General features: G+C 39.7%; 1 protein-coding gene across 11 annotated transcripts in view; it reads right to left on the minus strand.

The window, feature by feature from the left end:
* Positions 1–25,386, minus strand: part of MGA (MAX dimerization protein MGA) — a 59,090-nt gene that overhangs the window by 26,028 nt on the left and 7,676 nt on the right. For 8 of the 11 annotated variants that reach the window (XM_064713920.1, XM_064713924.1, XM_064713925.1 and 5 more), the window contains 12 exons: positions 19,859–21,000; positions 13,764–14,694; positions 13,353–13,440; positions 13,117–13,212; positions 9,308–9,436; positions 7,821–7,919; positions 6,823–7,466; positions 5,819–6,176; positions 4,690–4,913; positions 3,636–3,776; positions 3,147–3,222; positions 1,277–1,809 (listed from right to left, as the gene is read on the minus strand). In XM_064713920.1, the coding sequence (XP_064569990.1) occupies positions 1,277–1,809; positions 3,147–3,222; positions 3,636–3,776; positions 4,690–4,913; positions 5,819–6,176; positions 6,823–7,466; positions 7,821–7,919; positions 9,308–9,436; positions 13,117–13,212; positions 13,353–13,440; positions 13,764–14,694; positions 19,859–20,922 (4,383 nt within the window). In that variant the 5' untranslated portion in view covers positions 20,923–21,000. The remainder of the gene's footprint in view (positions 1–1,276; positions 1,810–3,146; positions 3,223–3,635; positions 3,777–4,689; positions 4,914–5,818; positions 6,177–6,822; positions 7,467–7,820; positions 7,920–9,307; positions 9,437–13,116; positions 13,213–13,352; positions 13,441–13,763; positions 14,695–19,858; positions 21,001–25,386) is intronic. The other 3 variants (XM_064713922.1, XM_064713927.1, XM_064713926.1) reach the window with 3 other exon arrangements.

Consider the following 25,386-nt stretch of genomic DNA (forward strand, 5'->3'; position numbering starts at 1 on the left):
AGATTTTACATGCTGCTCAGACTCACATAAAACCAGAGAGTCCAAGGAACATGTGAAATCACTGAAATTAGGTAAGAATGAAGCTAGCACCTGTTTTTCCTGCCCCATGCTTATGCTGTAGTCCTGAATAAAAAAAGGCTTCCTAATTGAAGGACAATTTTGGATAAAATTCTCAAACTTAATTAAGACTTAGCATCACAAAAGAAAGAATATTGATGACATATACATTGAGACAAAACTTTAAAGAGCTTGTAAAAGCTGCATCAACTTTTTCCTTATCTACACTGTTGTCTGATACTGTAATTAAGGCATGATGAGTTCCCTAATTTAAAATTCCAAGCTGCAGTGGTAACAGACTGCACAGGAAAAAAACAGAATATCTTGCTGAATGTCAGGCTTTACGCCTAGTGGACAATGGGAAGTTTTGGTAGTGCTGCATTTTGCTTTCACATTGTTTGATAATACCTACTAAAAGCAAAATGTATTTAAGACACTCCTAAATAAGTAGTTTTTATTGATCAACTTTTATTGAAGGTAAGAAATCTCACCTTTTTCTCTCCATTAGCTTCTCTTTCTGAGGGTGTCATATCTGCAAGGTGTCATGAAAACATATTTTACTCTGATTTTCTAATTCATATGATTTTCTTCAAAGTGGCTTTACTATAACCACAAATAGCTATGATGGAAGAAAAGTATCTTCATCCTAATCCCATAGCTCCTACTACTAATTCTTAACATCATGTCAGCAACATAAAACTGCAGGGAAAAGACCCTGTGAATTTAGGATTATAAAGTCTCTTGATGAAAAATATATAGTCTACAAAGAAGATTCAGGCTGTTAGTGAAGATTAACAGTTAGCTGTAGCAAAAAGCAATTTTATAATGTTTACATTTTCATTTTAAAGTTTTGTCACAGTGTATACTTCCCCAGAAAATATTCTTTCTGTGGACTCATAAAATCATTCACTTAGAAGCACTATGTGTCAAATGCACCTTCAGGGGGTTTGACAAAGAATTGAAAAGATCTTGAAAGAGATTCTGCACTTGGGTCAACAAGACCCAAATTGCCAAAAAGACAAGTTTCAGGATTCTGATAAGATTTCCTGTTACTGAGTAAATCTTGAAAGGATTATGGAGAGGAATGCCACCAGATACCAAGAACTCTTATCTGGATAGGCAAAAGACGTATTAAAGAGTGGTCTCCATGTCAAGGAGTTCTGGGATAGTACTGGATGAAACTGCATCGAATCTCCACAGCAAAGGCAGAGAGACCCACCTGAATCAAGCCCGAGGGGCTCGTATTAGCATTGCATTTGTAGGCAACCAGCTTTCCTGCAGGAGAAACCCCTGCATAAGAAGGCTTGCCTTTGCCCCCATGCAGCTTCTCATTCAGCTTCTCCTCCAACTTGTCCGTTGGGTCTGGTCGCGTGACCTTTACATTTTCTGAGTTATTGCATGCTGCCACCGTGCTAACAGGAGTCTCCAAGACAGGGATCTCAGGCTTCTCGTCCTTGTCCTGGTAGGACGGCACTGAAATTTTCACTCTGGAGGAGCAGACAGAAGGATGGTTCTCATCCTGGGCCTTGTATTCCGAAGCCAATTCAATAGTGAAGCTACCCACTTTGAGGCACTGTGGTGCGTTACTGTTGATATGCTGTGATAAGATGGTCAAGATCTTATTGTGATCTTCCTCCAAGTTGCAGTCAGAGATAATCTCGATAAGTTTGGTTGGTTCACCTTGAGTGGTGTGATGAACATAGGAGGTGGAGAAAGAGTCCCCCTCACTACGGGAAGAACACCAGCTTTTCTCTGAGAAAGAATTGAAATAGGTTTCTGCAATACTATGGCATTTTAAGCACCTAGATAGTCAAACAATTTCATTCTGCCCATACCTCCACCCTTAGTTCAGCTCAACTGCAGGCCAACAGAAAGTACAGGAACTGTTCAAAGCATCACCTTCCCTTGCAGAGCTTCACAAACAAGCAAAAACTCACTGCAAAACTAATGTAATTATTTCTCACGGCTCAATCCCCGCAGCCATACCACGTCACGTTGTATCCCATTGCATCACAAGCTAAACGAAGCCGGGTTGTTTCAATACATGGGTGAATATTCTCCAAATACACCACCATGGTAGAAAGCATCACTGGTTGTTCAAGAGATGGCACTTTTCTCTTTGAGTCAGAAAAGCACCCATGTCCTACAATGGCATAAGGGGACATGCCACTAGCAGAACTGTCTTTTGCAGAAGATATGTAAACAGAAGCGTGATCTTTTGTTGTCATTAGAGCAACAATGCTCTTTTTTGCAAAACTAAGGATGTTGATCCCTGTGTCCTGGCCATTTTAATTTCACCTACTAATGCACCACCATTTTCAACTAATTGTATTATTTTTCCATTCCCATCCTTAAATGTAGCATGCACTGTTGTATACATTAAACAGGAAAAAGATCAGCTCAAAAAGGCAGATATGGTTCATAAGTAGATGACACAATGCCTCTAGTATATGTCTCATTTAAGGTTTGTAACATGATTTGGGCCGCTTCAGACGGAAAGAGAACATGGATGTCTAGCCTATTTCTTCACAAGCTAGAAACTCAAACCCAGTATTACTAACACAGCAAAACTTCAATTTTTCAACTTGAACTAAACAAATTCAACATCAAACAACTCCTTGTCCCAACCAGTTCTATGTGAAGAACATGAGGATCGCATCCTCCCAGTGCTACTTAGATATTTAATTCTTCAGTGACTACAAAGTGATAGTAAGGGAAAAAAGTGGGAGAAAAAAATACCCAGACAAAGCAAAGCCATTCATTTCCATTCCTTTCCAAGTATCTAATCACCTTGAAGACAAGTCTGCAGTTTTATACTTTATTGCTAAACAAGCTACTGGCAGCACTGGTCATTTTACACTTAGAGCAGCAGCAAGCACTGGATATTTAGTCTGCTGTATCTCCTTGTGTCCCTCTCCAGCTGCTAAGAAAACAGGAAGCTGTATCCATGTCATAAGATTTTTATTAACAACTGTAATAACTCCCCCAGCAAACATACTTCTGTTTCATCAGGAGCTACTGTTTTTTTAAAGAAATACTACAAAAACATGTAATTACCAAGTGGAATTATACTCCAGATCAGCTCTTACCTCTTGATGCATCTTTGTCTTTGTCTACCTCACAGGTTGCCTTTTCAGGAGACTGAAGCTCTGGTTCATGCTCCTGCTGGAAGAAAGAAATGCAAGAAAATATTCATCCTAGACATCTTACTTACACATTAAAAGTCACAGCACAAAATTAACGAGGTCACCTCAAATGATAGAAATATGCTGTCTTTGACTGTGTTACAGGCTTCATCTTAGCAGAGCTCTATTAACAATGAACATTTAAGCCTTACATAATACTGCACTTGTTGCAGACAGGAATCTCCCCAGACAAGAAACTGTAATGTCACAGTAACAGAGTAAGTTTATCAGCACTGCAAAGTGACTTAGGCTCCATGTTCCACAGCCCCACCACCAACAAAAGCAAATCAAGCCCTCATGTCACGCAGGAGTCTCTGGGGAAAATATTACTTCACCACTTTCAACATTTCTGCCTATTCTATAATGCACACTAGTTACAGTGTGACCTCTTACCTTTACACTACAAATCTGTGAATCACTTTTGTCTTTTTGCTGCTTTTTCTCCTCTCTCTTGGGTTCATAGGCTCGCACCCTCGCACAAGTCATTAAACTTTCAAAGTACATGTAGACAGGATCCTTGTCCTCCTCTCGAATCTAAAAGATAAAAAAAAAGGAGATAAAACCCTCTTTTCTCTGTTCCTGATGCACATCAGATTCACAAAACAGCTCTGCTTTCTAAAAAACTTCAAAATAAATGCTTCAATAGTAAGGGTCAAAAGAAAAGTCTAGCATTTAAAGCTAGATCCGCCTTCTCAGTATCATCTCATAGCCACCACCAGCTCCCTGAGATTCAAACCCATTCAGATATTCTTCTAAGTGAAACAACAAATCCTAAGCATCATGCATTGTTTAACATTATCTGGTATACATTAAATAGCTACTGTGGTATGCTTGTTCTTCAGATATAACTACACTCCACTCTACAGTTGTTTTTCCTCTATTGCTCTTGTTGCTTTTCTCTGATACTAACGTGAGGGGAGACACAAAGCCAGATTCTTAGAATCTTAGAACACTGGCAGTGAAATCTCAAGAAAGAAAGAAAAAAAAAAAAAAAGAAAACAAAACAAAACAAAACCACAACAAAAAAAAACCCAAAGAAACCCCTCCAGAACTCCACTGAACACTTTGTGTCTGTATCCCAACATTTTTTGCAAGTAATTCATATTCAGATAGGCTACATTATGTAGCTATTAACTTTAACAAACACGACAGGACTAAATTTTGACAAAAATAGCATATATTACTGTATTTTTAAATGAGGCTATAAGTGAATCATAATCACCTTCCACCATTTCCATACTGCTATAATAAATGCTCAACAGAAGATGAACATAGTAATATTCTATATATAATCAATCCATCCTAGCTTATCAACATACCTATAGGCAATCAGTCCTAAGCTTCCACCTCAAACTTTTCTAAAATTGTCTAGTACAGAGGCTTTTGGCAGCATTTGTTTTAGTTTTCAGTACAAGGAAAAACATGCATTTTTGTTTTTTTCTCTTACCACTGGATTGGGTCTAGGAATGTACATTCTGCTTGGTTTTGTTCCACTGGAAGATCTGTTCTTACTAGGAAGCCAGACCTCTGGGCTGGGCAGTACCATAGATTTAACTGGTTCAATAACAGATGGTGTTGGGACATAAATTGGCTCTGGATCTACTTCACCTTCCACCCTCACCCACAATGGACAATTCCTAACAGGTTGTTCTGGCTCTGAATCACAGATAGCTGAAAAAAAAGAAAAAACAAAAATTACTTACAAATAAAACACCATCTAACACAGCAGTAACAGAATTTTTTGTTTGAGTCTGAGGTCTAGCCATGCAGCAATCACTAATCCAAACTGCCAGAAAATCCTTCTGGATGCTTTTCTTGCGTCAAATTCTAGTCAAAAGTGACTGGGATTTGTCTACAAGGAAAAAAAAATGAAAGTAAAAATGTACACTAATCCTCATTTCTCACTTTTACTGTGATAGAAGATCTGAAAAACTACTGAAAATAAGTGACCTCCACTGATGCTGCTTACTGAAAAATTGCAAAACACAAAAAAAAAAAAAAAACCCAGACCTGTATACTGGAAACATATGGAAGAATTAATTTATTCCAGTAGAACACCAGATAATATTTTGTGTTAGCTATTGCTAAAAATATTGTTAGGAAAAAACTGAAAATGTAAATTCACAGGCAGTTTCTACCAATTTGGTTTTCTGAGCATACCTTAGGCCAGATCTGAAATTACCACAAATAGCTATACTCCCAAGGAAGTCCAGCTACATACAGCAACTGAAAATGCAGCTCTAATGACTTGTTTACAAGGAAAGATAACTGCACTGTAACAGTGAACATTACCAACAATGACAGCAGTAATTAAACCATATCCATCATAGTCTTTTTAAAGACATTTGGAGAGTTGAACAGGAGTTTAAACTACCAAGAAGAAACTCCAACCATTTGATTCAATAAATAACTACACAGTGCCCAAAATGTTGATCACATAAGTAAGAATAAAAAAAAAAAAAGATACTGTTTCCTGTAAGTCAGCTGGATTTAGAAATGGCATCACTACTACATCCTAAGAAAAAATGCCCATGAAGTTTGGTGGTTTGCTGTACGTAATCTCCACCAATACTCACTGTATTCCACCCTTTTTCTCTTCTTCCTATCCTTCTGCTTCATCTCCTCTTCTTCCCCATCGCCCTCTTCTTCCCCATCTTCATCCTCTTGCTGTTGTCCTTGTGTTCCAAACAGCACAAGATTTCCACGCACAGCCTTTTTCATCATTTTCTTATGCTTTGAACCTCCCTTCACCAGCAAGACCCTTCTCTTGAGGCAGGTACAGCCAAACATGCAGTCTGGCCTGCGGCAGTGGGTGGGCTGACGTTTCTCCAGGGCCAGGCTGGCACATATGCAACCCAGTCGGCAGAAATCATTGTTGCAAGGAGGGGCTCGTCGTCTTATTATCTTGTGGATAGGTTTGCTTTTAAGAGATGCCTAAAAAAAGTTTTAAAGAAGCATAAACTTCAAACTTTCATAAGAGGAATATTTTAGTAAAATGCAATCAAGCATATGCAAAATTGCTATTCAAAGTTCATTTAAAAAATGCCTCAAGCTCCATTGTTTATGTACAAAAACTTGTCCTCTATACCACAAAAACCCCAAAATCCCCACAGAACAGAGTTGCGATTTGAAGGTTTTTGAGAGGCAACTGGAGACAGCAAAACCATCCTGATAATAAGCAGGATGTGAAAAAAGTAAAAGTTATCATGGGACAACCAGGTTACATGACCAGGATTTTCTTGTGGTTAGCTCAATTGAAAACATCCAAATGAAAATAGCAAGGAAATGCAGTTACTGAATAAGAATTGTTTTAACTCAAATTTCAATGGTGAGAATTTTAAACAGTTTAAATTATTAATAATTTGTATCAACACACTATTATCACAATTAGCTTTTTCCCATACTGCTAATTCAGCACCCCTCAAGTTTCACTGCAAAGACACACCACAAAGGAATCTCATGCTTTATCATGCTCCTTAGAAGCTTCAGTCTTATTTTCTGCATCACTATGCAACATCCAGAAGTGGACAGATTAAGAAAAGCAACAGCACAGATAAGAAAGAAACTATTACAGATGTACCTGAGCTGTAAGCAGGGTTACCAAAGAGATGTCTGCTCGCTCTTCTGTAATATAGGTCCGTGGTTTCCCATCCCAGAGAGCACAGTCTTCCAAGTCCATTAACTTCACTTGAGATTTAGACAAACCTGGTGGACGAGGTGCTTGATGATGCTGTGGTGCTTGACGCAAACTGATCTGTTTTGGTAATGTATTTTCATCCACAGCTGGCAGCACAAAACTATCTGCTTGGTTACTCAAACTGCTAGCAGGCTTAGCAGACTTCTCCCCGGACGCTGGCAAGTTCTGCTTCTGCTTTGGAGGAAAAGGTGAAGGCAAAATAGGTTTGTAAGGTGATTTTGTTTTACTGTTTGTAGATGACTGTCTGGTTTGAGTCTTTGTTTTCCTAGAGGTAGATGATGGAGGAACAGGCTTCAGTGTGTAAGATGTTGATGGAATTACAGTGGACTGCTTCTTTAAAACACTGTCGAGTGTTCGAACATAGCTAGTGCTCTTAGTGGGAAGCTGATATACCACAGGAGAAGTGGGAGTGTCAGAAGAGAATCCCATACTTGTTTCCATCAATTTCCCTTCATTTTCCAGGTACTCATCCAGCTTGTCACTACAGAACGCTGAGCGATTCTTCAATGAACCTTCTGAACTGCCACCTAAATTAATGGAGAGTACTTTAACTCTGAAGTTAAATTTTGTAATAAACAAACATGGTAGGATACGTAAATACAGCTCTAAAAAATGCACTTTCCAGAAGAATAGTATATAATATAGGCACACCAAATATAATCAAATATAAGCAAAAGCAAAGTTTCTCTCTTCCCTCATTAATCTCTATTCTGACTATGAAACCAGTACTAAAAAATTCTTTAATCGTAGCAATCTCAATATAAAAAAATACATCTCTTACTAAGAAACAAATACCAAACAGCAAGGTCCATGAAAGGTCAGGAAAATGGCCACATGTTGGAAATATGCACATTGATCTCTCTCTTTTTACATTTTTTTACCTTCATTTCTAGAAGCACCATGAAGTTTCCCTCGCCAGCCTTTGATTTTTGTGAAATCATTTGTCTTTCCTGTCCTGGAAACAAAAGAAAATCCAGTATCTGGAAAAGAAGAAAGTTAGCCTCAGTTTATGAACCAAGTTTAATTGCATCAGTGTCTTAGCAAACTCTGCTTCTTCCTTTTCAGGGATAGGTGAACAGTAGCAAAATCAAAATATTTGAAGCAACCTAATTTTTTCTATTTGTTTTTTTTTTTTTAGTTAACAGAATACTTAAGAGAAGGCCAAATTCCCTGTAGAGTTCTGCTCTATGGCCAAGCATCTGCAATCTCACACATAAAGTGTTTCCTTTATTTTCTGTTTTGGTCTCCTTGGCATTGAGCAAAAGCATTTGGCTCTGAAAGTCTAATGGGCCAATCAACTAATTAGCGGGCTAAAATGGAAGAGGCAGGTTTTGAGCTTATACTACAGCCTCACACAGCAAGAAAAGTAATTTGATTCTCTCCTCTCAGCTGGGCCAATGGCTTTTATAACACCTGCAGAAACTTCATTTAATGTTCACTGCTCTGTCAAATTCAGATGAGTATCTATTAGGGGCATGGCCAGTGAATAACCACAAAAGGCAGTTACATCTCTGTCAAGTTAGCATCAACTGTGGCAGCTAAGATGGAATGTAAAGGTACTAACAGGGATCTGTGTGGCCATTTAACATATTCTTAGGCTAGAAATAATTGCATTTGACACTAAACTGACTGAGGTCTTCTGAACTGAATCTTCCTCTCCTGCAGTGTAAACAATCTGAAATTCAATGTCTGCCTCTACCAGCTCCTAAAAGCAGTAGATTAAGAACAACATTAAGTAATCAGAATACTACAGTGGGAGAAACAGTTAAGTAGAAGATAAGCATATAAAATAAGCTACACTTTGCCCATCCAGTCACTATTGACTACAGTACCTCCCAACAGTATGAGAACCACAGTCACAGTATCATTCACAGTATGAGAAATGCACTTGTTTGGATACCAAGCAAATTTAAAAAAGAACAATCAGTCACAACTTTTGTAATAAATAATTATCATGAAGTTATAGGGTAGCCCCCATGTGGCATCTCAAGGCCTTCTTCTGGAAAATTCTGATACTCAACTCTGTGAAAGACAATTTTTTTTTGTTTGCTATGTGAGTAGTATCAGACAAATTGAGATTGCTTAATCTTTTTCTGAGCAATTTGAGAGGTCAGAATAAAATAGACAGATGCTATTACTGGATCACAACCATCACAAAACAGGAACCCTCAAAAATAATCCAACCACAATTACTCAGGACTCCTTGCCCAGTAACCACAAAATGATCTACATAAGTTCTCCTATTTTGTCATTTTAGTATCATTTTCATCTCTTTAGATACCAAGTTGAACTAAATAGCCATTCTCTCCTTCTCATTGATAATAAAGAGGTGGCACTTGAGATTACAGCAAATTCATATTCCACCCACCTGGAGAATTGGGATTGGTACCTGGATAGCTCCACAGAGAGTAATTTGAATAGGAAAGAGGAAGTTGCACACCCAAATATTTCAAATCAATGCTCATTGTTGGGTCCACAGAATTCAGCTTCAGTCCCACTACAAGAAATAAGTAACAGCAAATGTCTCAAGGAAGCAAGATGTTACGAAAAAGAAAATCAAGATATTCACTAAAAGATGAACCGTTCAGTGGCCATGGGCTTTTCTGGCATTTCCCCACCATTTTAAGAGACTTGAAAAAAGCATTACTGCCATAATAGTTACTTACATTGGATTTACAGCAGGTATAAATTAAAGAAATTTTACACAATGGGAATTTGAGAAAAAAACTGAATTACTTTTCATCATTTTTTGACTGCTACTTAAGTTTTCACACAAATTTATTAACCACTGTGCAAGTGTTGTAAAAAATCTCATAATAAAACTCTCTGTTTTTCTGAATAAATCGGCACCATTTACATCTTTGAAGGCAAGAGTTACTCTCTGAAGCCAACCCAGCTGACTGGTATTTCATATCCCTAAGTTACCAAGCCTGCCAGCAGTACTTACACATCCCCTTTTGTACTGAGCTAAACTCGAGCAAGAACATACATCACACATACATCAGCTTCAACCAGCAATAAGAGACAAGAAACCACATTTTAGCTCTGAAGAATGAGTGTGTGTGTGTGACTGCTATGATATGAGTTTAGGCAGCGATTTCAGGACCCATCTGGTCCTGAAATGGGGAAAAATGGCTATAAAGAAACTAAACAATCTGTGTTGTTAAAGGCACTGAATCATTTGTGGCAGCATCCACATGTTCCTTCATTAACAACCCCCAATAGTTATATTGAAAGATTTAATTGGTAATAAAAGCTATTTTTGTCAATGGCAGAAATAATATAGATACAGAAGTGATGAGAAAAGTAAAAGCTAGGAAAATTGATATTGTACCTTTTCAGGGAATATTGTTATACTGAATTCAAGAAACCATTGACAATAAAATTCAGCTCACAGTTGGGAGCTGAGAACTTCTATTTTGACTTTTAGCTATAGAAACTTTCAAATGTTGCTCCTGTTGCCCACAAGTTTGAAATGAATACATTAAATGTATGCATCTTGAAACTGAGAATGTAGGGCTTGACAAGGCTCAAGAAACAAAGTTATATTTGCACATACAGCAGAAACCTTGCGGTCGGACACATTTATGCTCACAAGTGGAAACACAGTGACCAGATTATTAGCAGCCTGAAAACAACTGACATGAAACAAGTCTCAAGCACGGTTATTTAAACAGATACTGTTATCACAGGCAGTCCAGTGAGATGTGATTTTCATATCTACATAGGGAAAACAAGAAGTCAGTCAGTCTCGCGTTGTGTATAAAAATATGTCGACTGACAAGGGTCAAGATGCCATTAATTTCTTTTTTTCTATTCAAATAAAATTTAAAGAGTATAGAGTTTATGTTTCTTTACTCTCCTTTTTGCCACCTGCAAAAGCAAGCCTATCTTTGTTTTACCCTTAAAATAAAAATAAGAACATCACACATGCAGAAAATCTATTTTTTCAGTTTAGGATCACAAAGTAAAAAACACCCAAGACAAAGCCCAAGAGGATGAGCCCAAAAAGTGCAAAATGGAATGACTGCAGCCAGGAGCAGGTGGCCAGAGGAGAACAAATGGTAACAGTTAAGCATTACGTCAATAAAGACACTGCCATACACAACAGGGGAATAATCACTTTTCAAAATTTCTATCACTTCCAGAGCACTGCTAAATTTCAGTTGCTGTAAGCAAATACTAGCAAAGAAGAGCTATAAGAACTTTCTCATCTTCATCAGCTGCAGCTGATTAACCTGAAATAGGTAACATGACAACAGTGCCTTCAATTTTCAAGAATATAGTCAGGGGTTCAAATCAGCCCAGCTAAAAGAAGCATCCCATAGCACTGCAGTGCTCCAGCAGGAACTTTCCTTTTAACACACTTAAGTTGGATTCCCTTCTTTCTGAAGCATCCTGCAATTCTGGTGTCTCTAAAATCTAGACAGCCTCCATCAGCCTGTTATTAACTTCACAGATCAAGAGCAATTGTAGGGTTCAGGTACAGCTCCAACATTTCATCAGTGAATCTCAAATAGAATCTTAAACTTCTCAACTACACTGTTGAGAATCAAAACAGAGTTAACATCAAAACTGCTATGTCTGTTCCTTCCAGGATCTCAAGTCTGCAAGGCAAGAGATCTGTAATTATTCGGAAGATGAAGGCAACCTGGAGAAAATCTGGCTCCTTGTCCACATGCAGCAGTATGTCCTCAGTCTACAAAGAAGGAAGCAGCTTCTTCCTCCACTTCTTTTTCCCTTTCTCAGTCCCAGCTGTGGGTTCAACTGGGCTCAGCACTTCTTTAAAGGGGTAGGGATGGATAATGTTAATGATAATGAAGTCAAACAAGAGTATTCATAGTGTAATTCACTTCACAGCCCAATCAGATTGCATCTATTGTAGCAATGCTCTTGCTGCAAATTGTTTTCCTGGGTCTTCTTTTCCCTCTAAAACTTAGAAGCTGTGGTTTATCTCCATCATTGCTGAACTGCAATTTCACTATTTAACAAGCTCAGCAGAATACCATCCAACATGATGGAAATGATGGTCATTACCACTCAAGAAAATCAAAATTCTTCAGAGGTTTTTTTCTTAGCCTAATGCTTGACATTTCTTGTCCATTTTGTAGTATCTGTGAACTGCTCAAAGCCCTTCAGAAGGCACCTCAGACTTCAGCTGGAGAAAAAGCATGTGGGTTGTACATGTTCCCAGCTGCAGGATCATCTCATTGTAAAAGCCCTCATAAGTGCTGTAGCTGCCAATGGTTGTCAACACACTGTAATTTTATACTTTTTTGGGTAAAAGTAACACCTAGGAGGTCCACAATAAAATCCTAAAATGGCTTAACATTGCCAGTTCTAATACACACCATGCATAAACCATTCAAGACAGTCTATAATGTTCTTCAACACAGAAGCTCTGTGAGGGCCCAGAACAGCTCATATCAGAGCCAAGATCAGTATTTGGAGACTCAATCCCTACAGTGTTACAGTTATGTGTTTGAAACATTCAGGGCACAACCTCAGGAGTATGCAGTACAATGTTTCCATGTGTATCAATTATTCCATCACCTGCTCTGCTGCCAAGGTTCACGTCATTGGTCTCAGGACTACCATTACTGATGTCTTTCATCATCCTAAGAAGAGAGAACATGAAGTTCCTCTCTGTGGATCCTTGTTTTTTCCTCCATCTACCCCAGAATAACTCTGTATATAAACAGAAGATCACTAACTACAAGTACCTTGCTTGGCCCTTTAACATGGCTAGTGAAGTGGATAAATAGGGACTCATAGAAATAAGGACTAAAATCATATTAAAAGTAGTCTTGGTTAAGTGTTGCTGGATCTCTAGCTCTTCTACTCACCAAGAAATGCCTACTTTTATGAAGGAGTAAAACCAACTCTAACTGCTTTCAACCAGGTTTAGGTCATTACAAAACAGGCACCATCAAAAGGCTCAGCAACTTCTGCAAGAGGCACAAAACATGCAGACTCCTGCGCTCCTATTGGGAGATTCAGGAGTCACCTTTTGCCACCTCCACATTTTCTAGTTTGCAACAAAAACGTGTGCAGATGAGAATCCAGGTCCCAGTCATATCAGGAATACACAGTGTTGGCACCAGTAGGAAATCATCAGCAGAGTATGACTAAGTGCAATGACCAATCAGGCTTATCAGTATGTACATGACCACTTACCTTCCTGAAGGCTAGGATGTATTACTTGTTTATGCCTCAAGGTCTTCAGCTCTTCCATCAGCTCCTTTTCTAATACCTGTATTCTTGCTTGACAATCTACTCAAAAAAATAAGAGAACATATAAAAAACATTTGCCATGCAAAAAACTTGACCTAATTATTAATTTTTTCAGCATGTCTTTACAAATTCCCTTATTGCAGGAAAGAGCCACTCACAAAAAAAGGAGAAAAATGTACCTGGATCACTTGTAGTCAACAGGGGAGCCTGAAGATTCTGAGACTCTTCTCCACCAGCTCTATCAACAGTGTTAATGTCAAGAGCTTCCTACATATATGAAGAGCCTTGAGTAAGTTAAGATACCTTGAAACACTTAGATGCAAAGTAGATCACATCAAATATTACCAGAATTATTCAAAACATGAGACCGTTTCATAAACAAGTATGCATTCCTTTATACAGAACTCTGGATCGCTCTACTTTTCCCTAAGCTGCAAGAAGTAACACCATGTTATGAAGAACAGATTTGGAAAGAGGTCACAAAACTCTAAACTCAGTTTAAAAGAAAACACAACTTCAGTTGTAAGCACAAAGGCTTTACAACTGAACAACAAAATTTTGAATTCTACTCCACAACAATGAGGTTTTACCTTTGATGCAAAGGACACGAAAAGAACACCATCAACATCTTCAAGGTCCGGTTTAACATCTGGAAGGATATTCCCAGGCCCCAGAGAAGCGTTCTTGCTGGCTACTACATTTTTCCCTATACCTTTAGGTGGTCGACCAGCCTTGGAAATTTTCAGTTTCCGGGGCCTTCCTCTTTTATTTGTAGCTGATGATAGGGTGCTTTGATTGTTACCAGAGCCTTTGAGGGACATAGCATTCTTCAGTACGCCAGGCCTTTTTCTGCCACAGACCTCTTTGTCTGGAAAATCACAATTTACTGAGCCCCTGAGATTAAAATTAGGTAATTTGGATAGAGCCCACTGGGCCTCTCTGATTGAACAGTACTTCTGTGACACCTTACTCCCAGGAGATTCTTTCTTCATAACTAACTCCTCAGGCCCAGTGACTGTGCCTGAGCAAGAGTCTTTGTGATTTTCAAAACACACGGGCATGGAATCCAGGACCGCACCCAAAGGGGATTTATCCTTCTTGCAAGAGGAAAGCATGGTCTGAGGCAGCTCAGATATCTTCACTGTGCTCTTTGTGACTGTACAAGGCTCCAAATAGACCACAGGCATCTTACCACTATCCAGTTTTAACACTTTTGCTTTGGCAACACCTGAAGGACTGGTTAGCATACGCTTCCTACATGTGAATTCTCCATCAGTTCCATCTGTTTCACGGCGTCTCATTAGGTGTTTTTGTACAACGGGATCGTCATCATCAGTGTTGGAATATTCGTCAGTTTCTTCATCTGTGTCTTCCTGTTTCACAGTTACTCCTTGTGTGCAAATATTTGACTCATAGTCATAGTCATCTACTGGCTCCTCTTTAATAACTACATTAAATTGTCCATTTGGGTCCAATGGAGATGTCACACGGGAATTGCTCTCATAACTGCTAGCAATGGGACTGGGGTGGGAGAGAAGGGACAAAACCAAAACACAACGTAAGATTTTTATTTTATCCAATCTCCTTTACCAAAATTGCACCACCTCTCATAATTCTTGGTTATATTGTAAAAGGCCACTAAAATGTTCCCAGATATGTCTGCTAAATAAGCTGTCATTTTCAAGCTTACACTTTTAGAAGCACTCAAGAAGCCCCAAGAAACTGCCATTATTAACAACAATCCAACTTCTTATCTGAAGGCAGCAGCACAACTTCCTTCCTTACTAATATCAGGGTGACATTTGCCCTTTTTCCTCTTTTACTCAACATGAACTCATGCTAAGCTGTCATATTTGAAATGCTCAGAAACAGCCTTAGTTTGCTGTGTATCTCATTAAGACACTAAAGCCATTATGCTTGCAAGTAAGAAGCCAAGTGAGCCCTTAAAGTACCAAAATTTTAGTTAATGCACCCTGAAGCCATATGCAGACAATTGCTAAACTCAACTGTTGTCTGAACACTTAAAAAAAACTAATATCCTACTGAATTCTGCTGCATTTTCCACTAGGTCTGAATCCTAGTGGAAACAGAATTCAAAATACCATGCATTAGATACTGAAGACAAACAGTCCAGGCAGCTCTCAATGGGCTTCTTTGAGGGCCAGACAGATCAGTCAAAGAACTACAGTCACCATTCTTTAGTGTATCAGAACCTGGCTCCTTGTCATAAGAAAAAAATGCTAATGTATGAAGCCAGAAATTCATATCCAGAATAAAACTCAGGAAAAAAAGGTCAGAATTTATTTACTCAATGTATCACATAGTATTCAAATAATACCTTATTACTTATTATATGATACACTATGTATAATTTAATTAAATTATTATTTTCAACTCTGTGTTATTAAAACGTTATTAAAAGTAAAATTATTTGTTAATGACAACAATTTCAAGAAACATTTAATGCAATTGTAGTACTAATATATTATATAGAGAGTAAATACTGCTTTATTTATACTGGAAGTATATATTTTATCATTAACATTATCCATCCCTATCCCTTTAAAGAGGTGCTGAGCCCAGTTGAACCCACAGCTGGGACTGAGAAAGGGAAAAAGAAGTGGAGGAAGAAGCTGCTTCCTTCTTTGTAGACTGAGGACATACTTCAGGGGGAAGAGCTGGGACACACAAGAACCACAACACAGAGCTGGGAGTATTCCCTTTATGGAGAAACACTGCAGTATTAAAACAGGAAGCTGGCAGTCAAGTTACAAATGTATATATTTACACATGAAACTCTAAGTGAAGCTACCCAGAAAATTTGGTGCAACTCATAAGGACACTAAGTAACCATTATTAAGCTTAAAGCAAAAACACTACTCCTGAGAGAACAGCAGGCAGCAGGAGACTGGAATACCAGTCCTGTTTTGTCTACTGTTTTCTCCGGACAATGAGCTTCCTATTAAAAATTTCCTAACTTTCATGTAATTAATAATGTGAAATGTAAGATTAAAAAGCCTTTCTGGGTCAGTGAGTTACTGTGAAAGAAATGAAAAGACAGACTACTCATAAATTACTGGCAGCTGAAAATCCTGCCACAATACTAAACTAAGAGGTTGATTCAGCAAAGCTCAACCGCAATTAAAATTAATATTATTAAGACTCATCTGCTCTGCTAATTTAGAATTCTTGAAAATCAAGAGGCAAAAAACCCTAACAAACTTGCAGGCCAGGATTTCTATTTGATATCTGGAACTAAAAAGCCCTGCTGTAAAACTGAAACTTCTAGACCCAAATATTGTTTTATTCTGGATAATGTAACCATAAGCCAGGTGGTGACAAGAGTGAGGTATGACCCATGCATGTATATGTATGAGAAGATAAAGCATTTGCACAAAATCCTGTTTTAAAATTCTGATGCAATAACCAACTTTGCAAAGAATAAAAATGTTGCTCTTAAGCACTGAAACAATTTTATCTGGCCTTAGATTCGGAAGGTACATGCAACCTAAGTGTCACAGAAACTTCTCTTCCTCTAATTATGGGAAGATGAATCAAGGAAGTCTGTTCTCTCAAAATCCTCAATCTAAGATCAGGTAAAAATGTTGAAATTGTGTCTAAACTAGCTCTTTCTTTACCTGGTATGGAACAGTGCATATTTAAATCAACTTTCTTATAGCCCAAGTAATGTATTTGGCACCCTTGCAATATAACAAAAGCAGACAGACTGCCTTATTGGCTTTTTCCAGATTAAAAACCACTAAGCTGCTCATTTTTTGAAAAGTACTAAGATACTTTTTTTTTTCTGTTACATCATTTTAAATTACACTGGGAAGGAGTTGGAAGGGGAATCTGATTTCTTGTGGAATTAATCTGGCAAACTATGGCAGAGGTTTGAAGGATAACCACTTGCCTTTTATCCCCAAAAGAAAGGCAAGAAAGGAAAAATACTCAAACTATCCAGACTAAACACAAGACAACTAAATTAGAACAACAAGACTAACGGAGCATTAAAAATCCCACAGATTTTTTTATTTTTGAAGAAGGAAATTCAAAAGACCTTGGAAAGGAGGATACATAAGCCTGTAAGACTTAAGAATTAGTAAAGTTTGTTTGTTCCATGGCCTAAACATCTAAGTACACCCACAGATAGGCACTTCTACTGAAGTATCCACAACCCAAACTTTTTTTTTCCTTTACAACACACCTAATTAAACTAAACATACTATCAGGCCACAGAAGCAGAAGGGAAAAACCCACATAGTACCTTGCAAAAGAAAACAGTCCTTAATTTCTGAAGGCCTCTAATAACTCAGGATTCAAATTACTCTTAGGTATATATGCAAGCTTTTACATGGTTCTATTTTCAAAAATGTCATAAGAATTGAGTATGGGTGGGAAGTATCACCCTCAACAGCACTAGGAACTCTACTTCTTTTGAGGATTGTCTGAGGGGCAGCAGTTCCCAACTTGCTTCTCAAATCTAAGCTCAGCAGAAATCACTACCCTGCCTAAAGGCAAGACAGCTCCTATCAAGTACCAACTACTAAGAATTTGCCCACCACAAAAACAAAAAACCCAAAACAAACAAACAAAAAACCCACCAAACCCCCCTCCCAAAAAATACAACACAACAAAAAACCCCAAAGAAATAAACAAAAAACCCACAACTTTCCAGCCTTGATTTGTAAATATTAATGTGTTTGGTTTGATTAAGAAAAATGTCACACTCTCAGTGCTGTCCTTGGAAGCTGACACACTTCTAAACTCAATTATATGGCATGAAAACACTGTGAACAGATCAGAATAAAACAGGAGAATAAACGTTCTGAAAACCTCCAGCCCTTATAAAGATAGTTTTGCCATTTCTTGGATAAGGTCAATTTTCTCTTTCCAAGTAAAGAATTTGACTTTTTCACACAGATTACAAAAACACAACAAAAAGCTGGCCAATGCCTGAAAGCAGTTCTAGGACAGTGGTAACATTTATTCATCAATGACAGGTATTTCCAAGACAGACAACAAAAACTTTGCAGTTTTCCAGACTGCACAGATTTTAGCATATTTCAGAGATCAGTTACCTTGGAGGCAAAACCAGAGAAGGAATCTAGCATGCTCTGGATCAAAAGAAATTAAATCTGTCAACGTGCATCACCTATTTTGAAGGAAGGTCCCTGAGTCCTTAAAACATCTTTTATTCCTTGGAATAAACAGTTCTCAACTAAATCTGCTTCAATGACCCTCACCAGGCAAATGAATATCATTATGAAAGCAAAATAAAGCTGTCAATAATTATTTTCTGAGTGTTACTTCTAACATGCAAAGTTATCTAAACTTTTCTCCATGCTCTAATGAATTAAAAAAAGTCCATCTTTTCTGTAATCTGCGTAATTTCCAATTTAAGTTGGGATAGAACAGCATTTTTTGAGAATAACGTAAGTCTAGAAGATCTTTTTACTAGCAGACTGACACATGAAAATACTGCAAAAGAAAGGTTTGGGCACTCTAAATCTCCAACTCCTAAGAATTACTACAAATAAATTCAATAAAGTGTCAAAGTATGAATAACTTTGTAATTTGAAGTTTTTCAGTTACCCAAAGGGCAAAGAGATTCTTCTTGCAAGACAAAAAAAAAAAACCAAAGGAAACCTCTGTCCTCTCTAAAACACACTGCTGTTGTGCAATACAGTTGTACAGCATTACAGCCTTTGTATAACTACATCATAAATATAACTTTTCTCCAGTAAGAACTGACCTCTAATTTCACCATTAACATCATCCTGATATCCTGCAGTTAAATAATTTTCTTGTGTACTCGTCTACAAAAGTTGCTTCAGTCACTAAATCTTTGGCAGATTAAGCCTGTTATTAACAAACTGACATGAACCAACATGGCAGAAAAGAAACTTCAGTGTTTTTTAAAATAATTTCTTATCATTCAAAGTATCTCTACATAGACATTAACTATTCACTAAGTCTGCTCCATGTTATTGCTTGGATTTTCAAAACTAAGTAAAAAAAAAAGTGCAGTAAAATAATAGTTTTGCCAGTCTTGCTTTAGAAAAACCAAGTTGTTCTGAAGTACTTCCCTTACCTCAGAGCAAATATGAGGAAACTGACTACCAACAGGCAGGCTACCTCACACTCCTTTGTGGAATAAAAGAATTCACACCAAGCAGTGGTTATTGACAAAACAGTGGCTTGCTGCCAATTACAACTGCCTTGCAGCAATCCCTACACATATGCAACCTAAATACCCACACACCATTACTTTCACTGATGAAAACTGAAGCTATAGATAGACAGCATGTTAATGTGGTGAGCAATCCTAAAAGCAAAAGCAGTGTGTTAATGACTGCAATATGCTCTCCCTAAAACTCTGAAAAAAATTAATTTAGCTTTCTAAAATGCTAAGAGAGTTAAGTGAAATCCCTCAATGATTCTCAAGAACGGGAACTAAAGCAACACAGAAAATAATACTCAACTCTTGCATTCCCCAGACACCTTAGAAAGTCAATACTGATACTGTGACTGAGGAAAGAAAAGTTTTTAGTAAAATTAACTGTTCTGCCATTTCAGGTCATGCAACCTTTAGCAGCAAACCTCTACACTGAGCATCCTGTTATTTATTCACAAAACATCCCACTTAACCAGCAGTTGTACTGAAAATGCAGTGTTAACCCACCTTTCAGAGACTTCTTGTTTCAGCTTTGGCATAACACCTGAAGGCAGGTCACTGTCCAGGAGACCCAAGAAGTCTCCTTCAGCATTAAAGGACTCTTTGTCCAGCTCAGTGTCTGATGGATTTTGACTAATGAATGAAGAATCTAAACTTCTCTGATGCTCATCTAATGCATCAACTTCAGCAGGGTGACCACAAATGCTCGATGTGCTAAAAACAGCATCTCCTTCCAATTCTAAGTTGTTGTTCTGTTTCACATCACGCTGAAGCCGACTATTCAGCCCATCATCTCTGAAGCCTTTAGCGAAAGGATTGTAGTCTATTTTCAGCTGGGTAATCTGGATGTTCTGGTAGGCTGTAACTGCAAAGAACTCTGTCTGTGGGAAGGTAAACGTATGGACATCGGGGCCGTTAAGCTGAATGACTTCTGTGGCTTTGTTTGCAGGCACCAGGTGAAGTCGCGGCAGATATCGGTGCATAGAATGCAGGATGATGTGACCCTCCTGGTCCAGGGTATTGTTGGTGAGTTTAAGTTTGTAGAAGGATACTGGCTGGTGCATCCAGAACTGGCCAGTGGAAGGGGATTCTGGATGAATAAACACTCGTCCTAGAACATGTGGTTCTGCCCTCCCACTAGGCTCCCACCAACGGCCATTCCATTTGTATCGGTGGTTGTCCACTGGGGATATGTCCATGACCAGGATGTATTTCTGACTGGAGTTCAGCCCCGTGATCCAGTATCGGCAGTACGGGAACATCCGCCTCCCCTGCTTCGTCAGGATCATCTCTGTGTTGCGATGGTAGAACTCGTTCCACATGCTGTTGTTATCCAGGGTGACAGTGATGCCCCCGGACACACAGTCAGCTGGGAGGCAAGTCTTGACTCTGGGTTTGACTGGAATGGATACACTGCTGGCGAGAGCACAAGCATCACTGTTTGCTACTAGGATTCCTTGGTCAGCTTTTCCATTTCCCTGCTGTTGTTTCAAGATGACAAAGAAAGCAGGCGCTGCACCAGACACAGTCCCACCGTCCCGGCTAGCCAAGACAATCTGCTGTTTCTCCATGATGAGCACTTTCACAAGCTCTCAAACCAAATGCAAATTCTACAGAGTTCTGATAATCTTCTACGTGTGATCACCATTCTGGAAGAAACAGAAAACACCGTTAAAATTATTCCAATACAGTCTAAGAAAGTAATTAAGTAGCATGAGACATCCTTTTTGCAATAGCTCTCCACATTATAAACTTAAAAGATAAGCAGTACTATAAAACAGAGCACAATCAGGGTGCAACACATCAAGTTTGTATGTGTGTATACAATTCTGACCTGATAGACATGGGGGCTATGACACCTTTAAATTGCTTTTTCCTACAGGGTTTGCCCCAACAGAACTCCTTGCTTTGCTTGGTATTTCTAAGCACTTTGTTCAGACACTCCCTCTAGTCTGCAGATCATTCACTTCACAACATTCGGCAGAACATGCAAAAGTTTTCAGAGGAGCAAATGGCACATTTCTGACACAAAGATAAAGGTCTTGTCAGAAAGAAAAAAAAGAGTTCCCTGAGGTCTACAACTTCTCAAAAATGTACAGGAGGAAAGAAAAAAGAAATGTTAAAAACATTTTCTCTTAATTTCTTTATTGAAATTGTTGAAGTTTGTGTGTTTGGAACTTCTTTGCTAACACTCTCCAGCAATTTCTAACTGTCTGTCAAGGGCAGAGAGAGAAAGAAGGGACAAAATACTTCAAATGGATAAACTTTGGAAAAAACCACAAACTAACCCCCAAAAGACCATGCAGCTAAGATTAAATGGATGAATGTGAAGCATTGGGCAGCCTTAGCTTCCTTTATCTTCTCAATTATGGAAATAATTTAAATCAAACAAGAAAACATTTGTACTGTAATGATTAGCATAATCACTGTTTAGGGAACTAAAGAAGTTACTTTTATCTGTATATACACAACTCCACTTCTGTGTGTCTACCTCCCAGGTTAAGAATTATGTCAACACTGTAACAAAAGATCATAAACTACTTCATTTTACAAATAGCCTGTGTATTTTTCTATGTGAAAATTTAAAATATGCACTTCTGGTAACACAAAATGTTTGTATTTTGATCCTTATTGTATGAGGAACACAACACTGACAAAAAATGATTGATTCTTTTATCAAATATGTAGTTGGTGGGAGCTGGAGACCAGAGTTAATCACCACGGCTAGAAGCTGAGATGCATCCCAGAGTCCTGAGGGAACTGGCTGATGTGCCAAGCCACCTTCCTTAATAGTCAAGAAGTCGTGGCAGCCAGGTGACTGGAAAAGGAAAATACTGCACCCATTTTTTAAAAAAGGGTAGACAGAAGTATTCTGGGAACTACTGACCTGTCGACCTCACGTCTGTGGCTGGGAAGATCATGGAACAGATCCTCCTAGAAGTGATGTTAAGGTCCATGGAGGACAAAGGTGACTTGCCAGCACAGTTTCACCAAGAACAAGTCCTGCTTGACCAACCCAGTGGCCTTCTACAACAGTGACTGTGCTGGTGGACAGTGGAAGAGTTACTGATGTTGTCTATCTGGACTTCCATAAAGCCTTTGAAAACGTCCCCCTCTCTAAACTGGAGAGAAATGGATCTGATGGGTGGTGTATTCCCTGGATAACAAACTGGTACAATGGTCCCATCCAGAGGGTAATGATCAACAGCTCTGAGTCCCAGGGGACATTCACAACAAGTGGTGTCCCTCATGGGTCCAGACTGGCAAGGTAAGTGAAGCTAACATGCCTGAATGTCAAAATGGACCTGGACAAGCTTGATAAGAGATTTGACAAGTCCAAGTGCAAGGTGATACACCTGACATGGGGCAACCCCCAGTATCAATCACAGGCTGGGGGATGGAGAAATGGACTAGTCCTGCTGAGAAGGACCACTTGCATAGTTGTATCCAAAGCAGCATGGCAGCAGCGCCAGGGAGGGGATTCCGCCCCGCTGCTCTGCTCTGCTGAGACCCCACCTGGAGGGCTGTATCCAGCTCTGGGGTCCCCAGCACAGGAAGGACACAGACCTTTTGGAGCAAATCTAGAGAAGGGGCACAAAGATGTTGAGAAGGACAGAACACCTCTCCTGTGAAGAAGCTGAGGGAGTTGGGGTTGTTCAGCCTGGAAGAGGCTCTGGGGAGACATAATAATTGCAGCCTTTCAGTATCTAAAGGCAACCTACAACAAATCTGGAGAGTGACCTTCACAAAGGCAGCGACAGAAAATGGGGAAATGGTGTCAGAATGAAAGACAGAAATTTAGAATGGATATTAGAAATAAATTCTTTACTACAAGGGTGGTTAGGCACTGCAACAGGTTATCCAGAGAAACTTTGGATGCCTCAACACTGCAAGAGTTCAACACCAGGATGGAGATGGGGCTTTTAGCAACCTGGTCTAACAGAAGGTGTCCCTGTCCATGACAGGAAGGCTGGATCTAGGTGTCCCTTAAGGTCCCTTCCAACCAAAACTGTTCTATAATCCTATGGCTTGGAAAACAACCATATCTCTTTCAAGAGAATTAACTCTTAATTCATAAGTTTTAAGTGAATTGGCTATTTAATAAGACATCTTTATTTTGTTAGGACTGGGGTACTGATGGAAGAAAAACCCCTCTGTGCTAACAAGCTGTCACACGCATGTGGCAAATGACCTCAAAGCTCAAGAGACAATTTATACCCCATTTATCATTCATATGATAAATGTTCTTAACAGGTAGGAAATATGAGAGATCCATTTTTACCCCTTACACATCACATTTTAAAACCTAATGTAAAACTTAAATTGGAGGAAATAAACCAAAACTGTTCTGCACAGATTTTGATACCTGTGAATTTACAAGGTCTGGTTTTCAGTTTAACTTTGCAGAGGAAATCCTTCCCCACAAACATACCCATAACCACCTACCCACTGAGGACTCCTTAACAGAGTCCAGGATACAAAATGAATTCAAGTATATTGCTCTGCTTTTTCAGTAGATTACACCTCAAGTCCCAGCAATGAAAAAGGTTATCCCCAAGACACAAGCACTTTCATATTCACCTATAAGAACAGAATAGAAATAAATCTCAGATACACAGAGTGGTGAAAAAGGAACCACATAAGTTCTACATGATTTTCCACCAACTTACTCTGCACATACACATATAACACATTTATATGTACAGTAAACATACAGTTGGAAAGTGAGATCACACTAATGCTGTGCGGTATGCACCAAAACTGTATTTGCTCATAAAGGAAACACACCATCAAAGTGGTTTCAGATCTGGTTTAACGTATGCAGGATGTCTGTAGCTTTACATTTACTTGAATCCTTTAAATTTATTAGACTAAATTATCTTACTAAAGACATACCAGAAAAAAAATTACAAAAAAAAAGCTCAACAACCATGCATTCAGCAGAAATTCTATGCATATAAAGACCTACAGAGTAATAGTTTCTGTTCTCCAACGCTCAAAGTTCTTATGTTGTACAGCAGTAGCTATTTCTACCACAAGCACCACGCACAGTCAGTCTAAAACGTGCGTGGTTAAAACGAGATTATGGGCAATTAGAGTAATCAAAATCTACGTTATTTCAGTGCTAGCACAGTCTCTTACCAGAAAACAATTTAATATATTTTATTACATTTGGTGACACACAGGAACCTGTTTTATTATAGCACATAGACTCTAATGCAATATTTCAGGGGAAACACGTGTATTTGTGGAAGCTGACGTTCTGAATAGCGTCAGAGATTTCCCCTCTCTACACAGAGACCTTGTAATTGAGAAGCAGCGTCCACGCAGGGCGCAGCGGCCAAAACCACTCACAAGTCGCACTAAGACCCGCCAAAAGCAGGATGACAATCAGATGCAAAGCGTCCTTCTCATGTAAACAAACCAACCCAATTCCCCACGCGCCGACCGGGACGCGGCTCCGCGCACGGCGCTCCGGGGCGGGCGGGCCCGGGAAACGCCGTGGGAAGGGGAGCACCGGCGGCGCGCGAGCCCCGGGGCTGCCCCGCCCGCCCCCACCCGCCGCGCGCTGCCGCCGAGACCCCACGGCGCGCGCCCAAGGGCAGCGGACACCCCACGCGCCGCGCCGCCGTTTAACACCGACCGACCGAGCGGGCACCAGGAGGGGCCGCCCCGGGAACGGCGGCGAGAGACGGGGGCCCCGCCCCGGGCAGGTGGCGTCACGGCTGCGGGCCGAGAGCAGCACCTGTCGCTTTGAACGCCCTCCTCCCCCGCCCGACCCCGCTGCCCTCCCCGGCCGCGCCGAACGGACCCGAGCCAGAAGCCTCGGGACGGGGATCGGCAGCCGCCCAGGAGCAGCGGGGGCCAGAACGAGCGCCCGCGCCAGCTGGCTGAGGGCAGCGGAACGAGCGCACGTGGGAAAACCGCGCCGCTCTTTGCCGGGACCCGGCGCGGCTCTGCCCGGCGGGGCGCGCGCCACCGGCGCTCCCAAGGCGGTCCGCGCGCAGCGGCGCCTCGCGTGGCCGCCGGGGCGC

This window comes from Zonotrichia leucophrys, chromosome 5 (assembly GCF_028769735.1).
Source record: "Zonotrichia leucophrys gambelii isolate GWCS_2022_RI chromosome 5, RI_Zleu_2.0, whole genome shotgun sequence".
Classification (NCBI taxonomy): Eukaryota; Metazoa; Chordata; class Aves; order Passeriformes; family Passerellidae; genus Zonotrichia; species Zonotrichia leucophrys.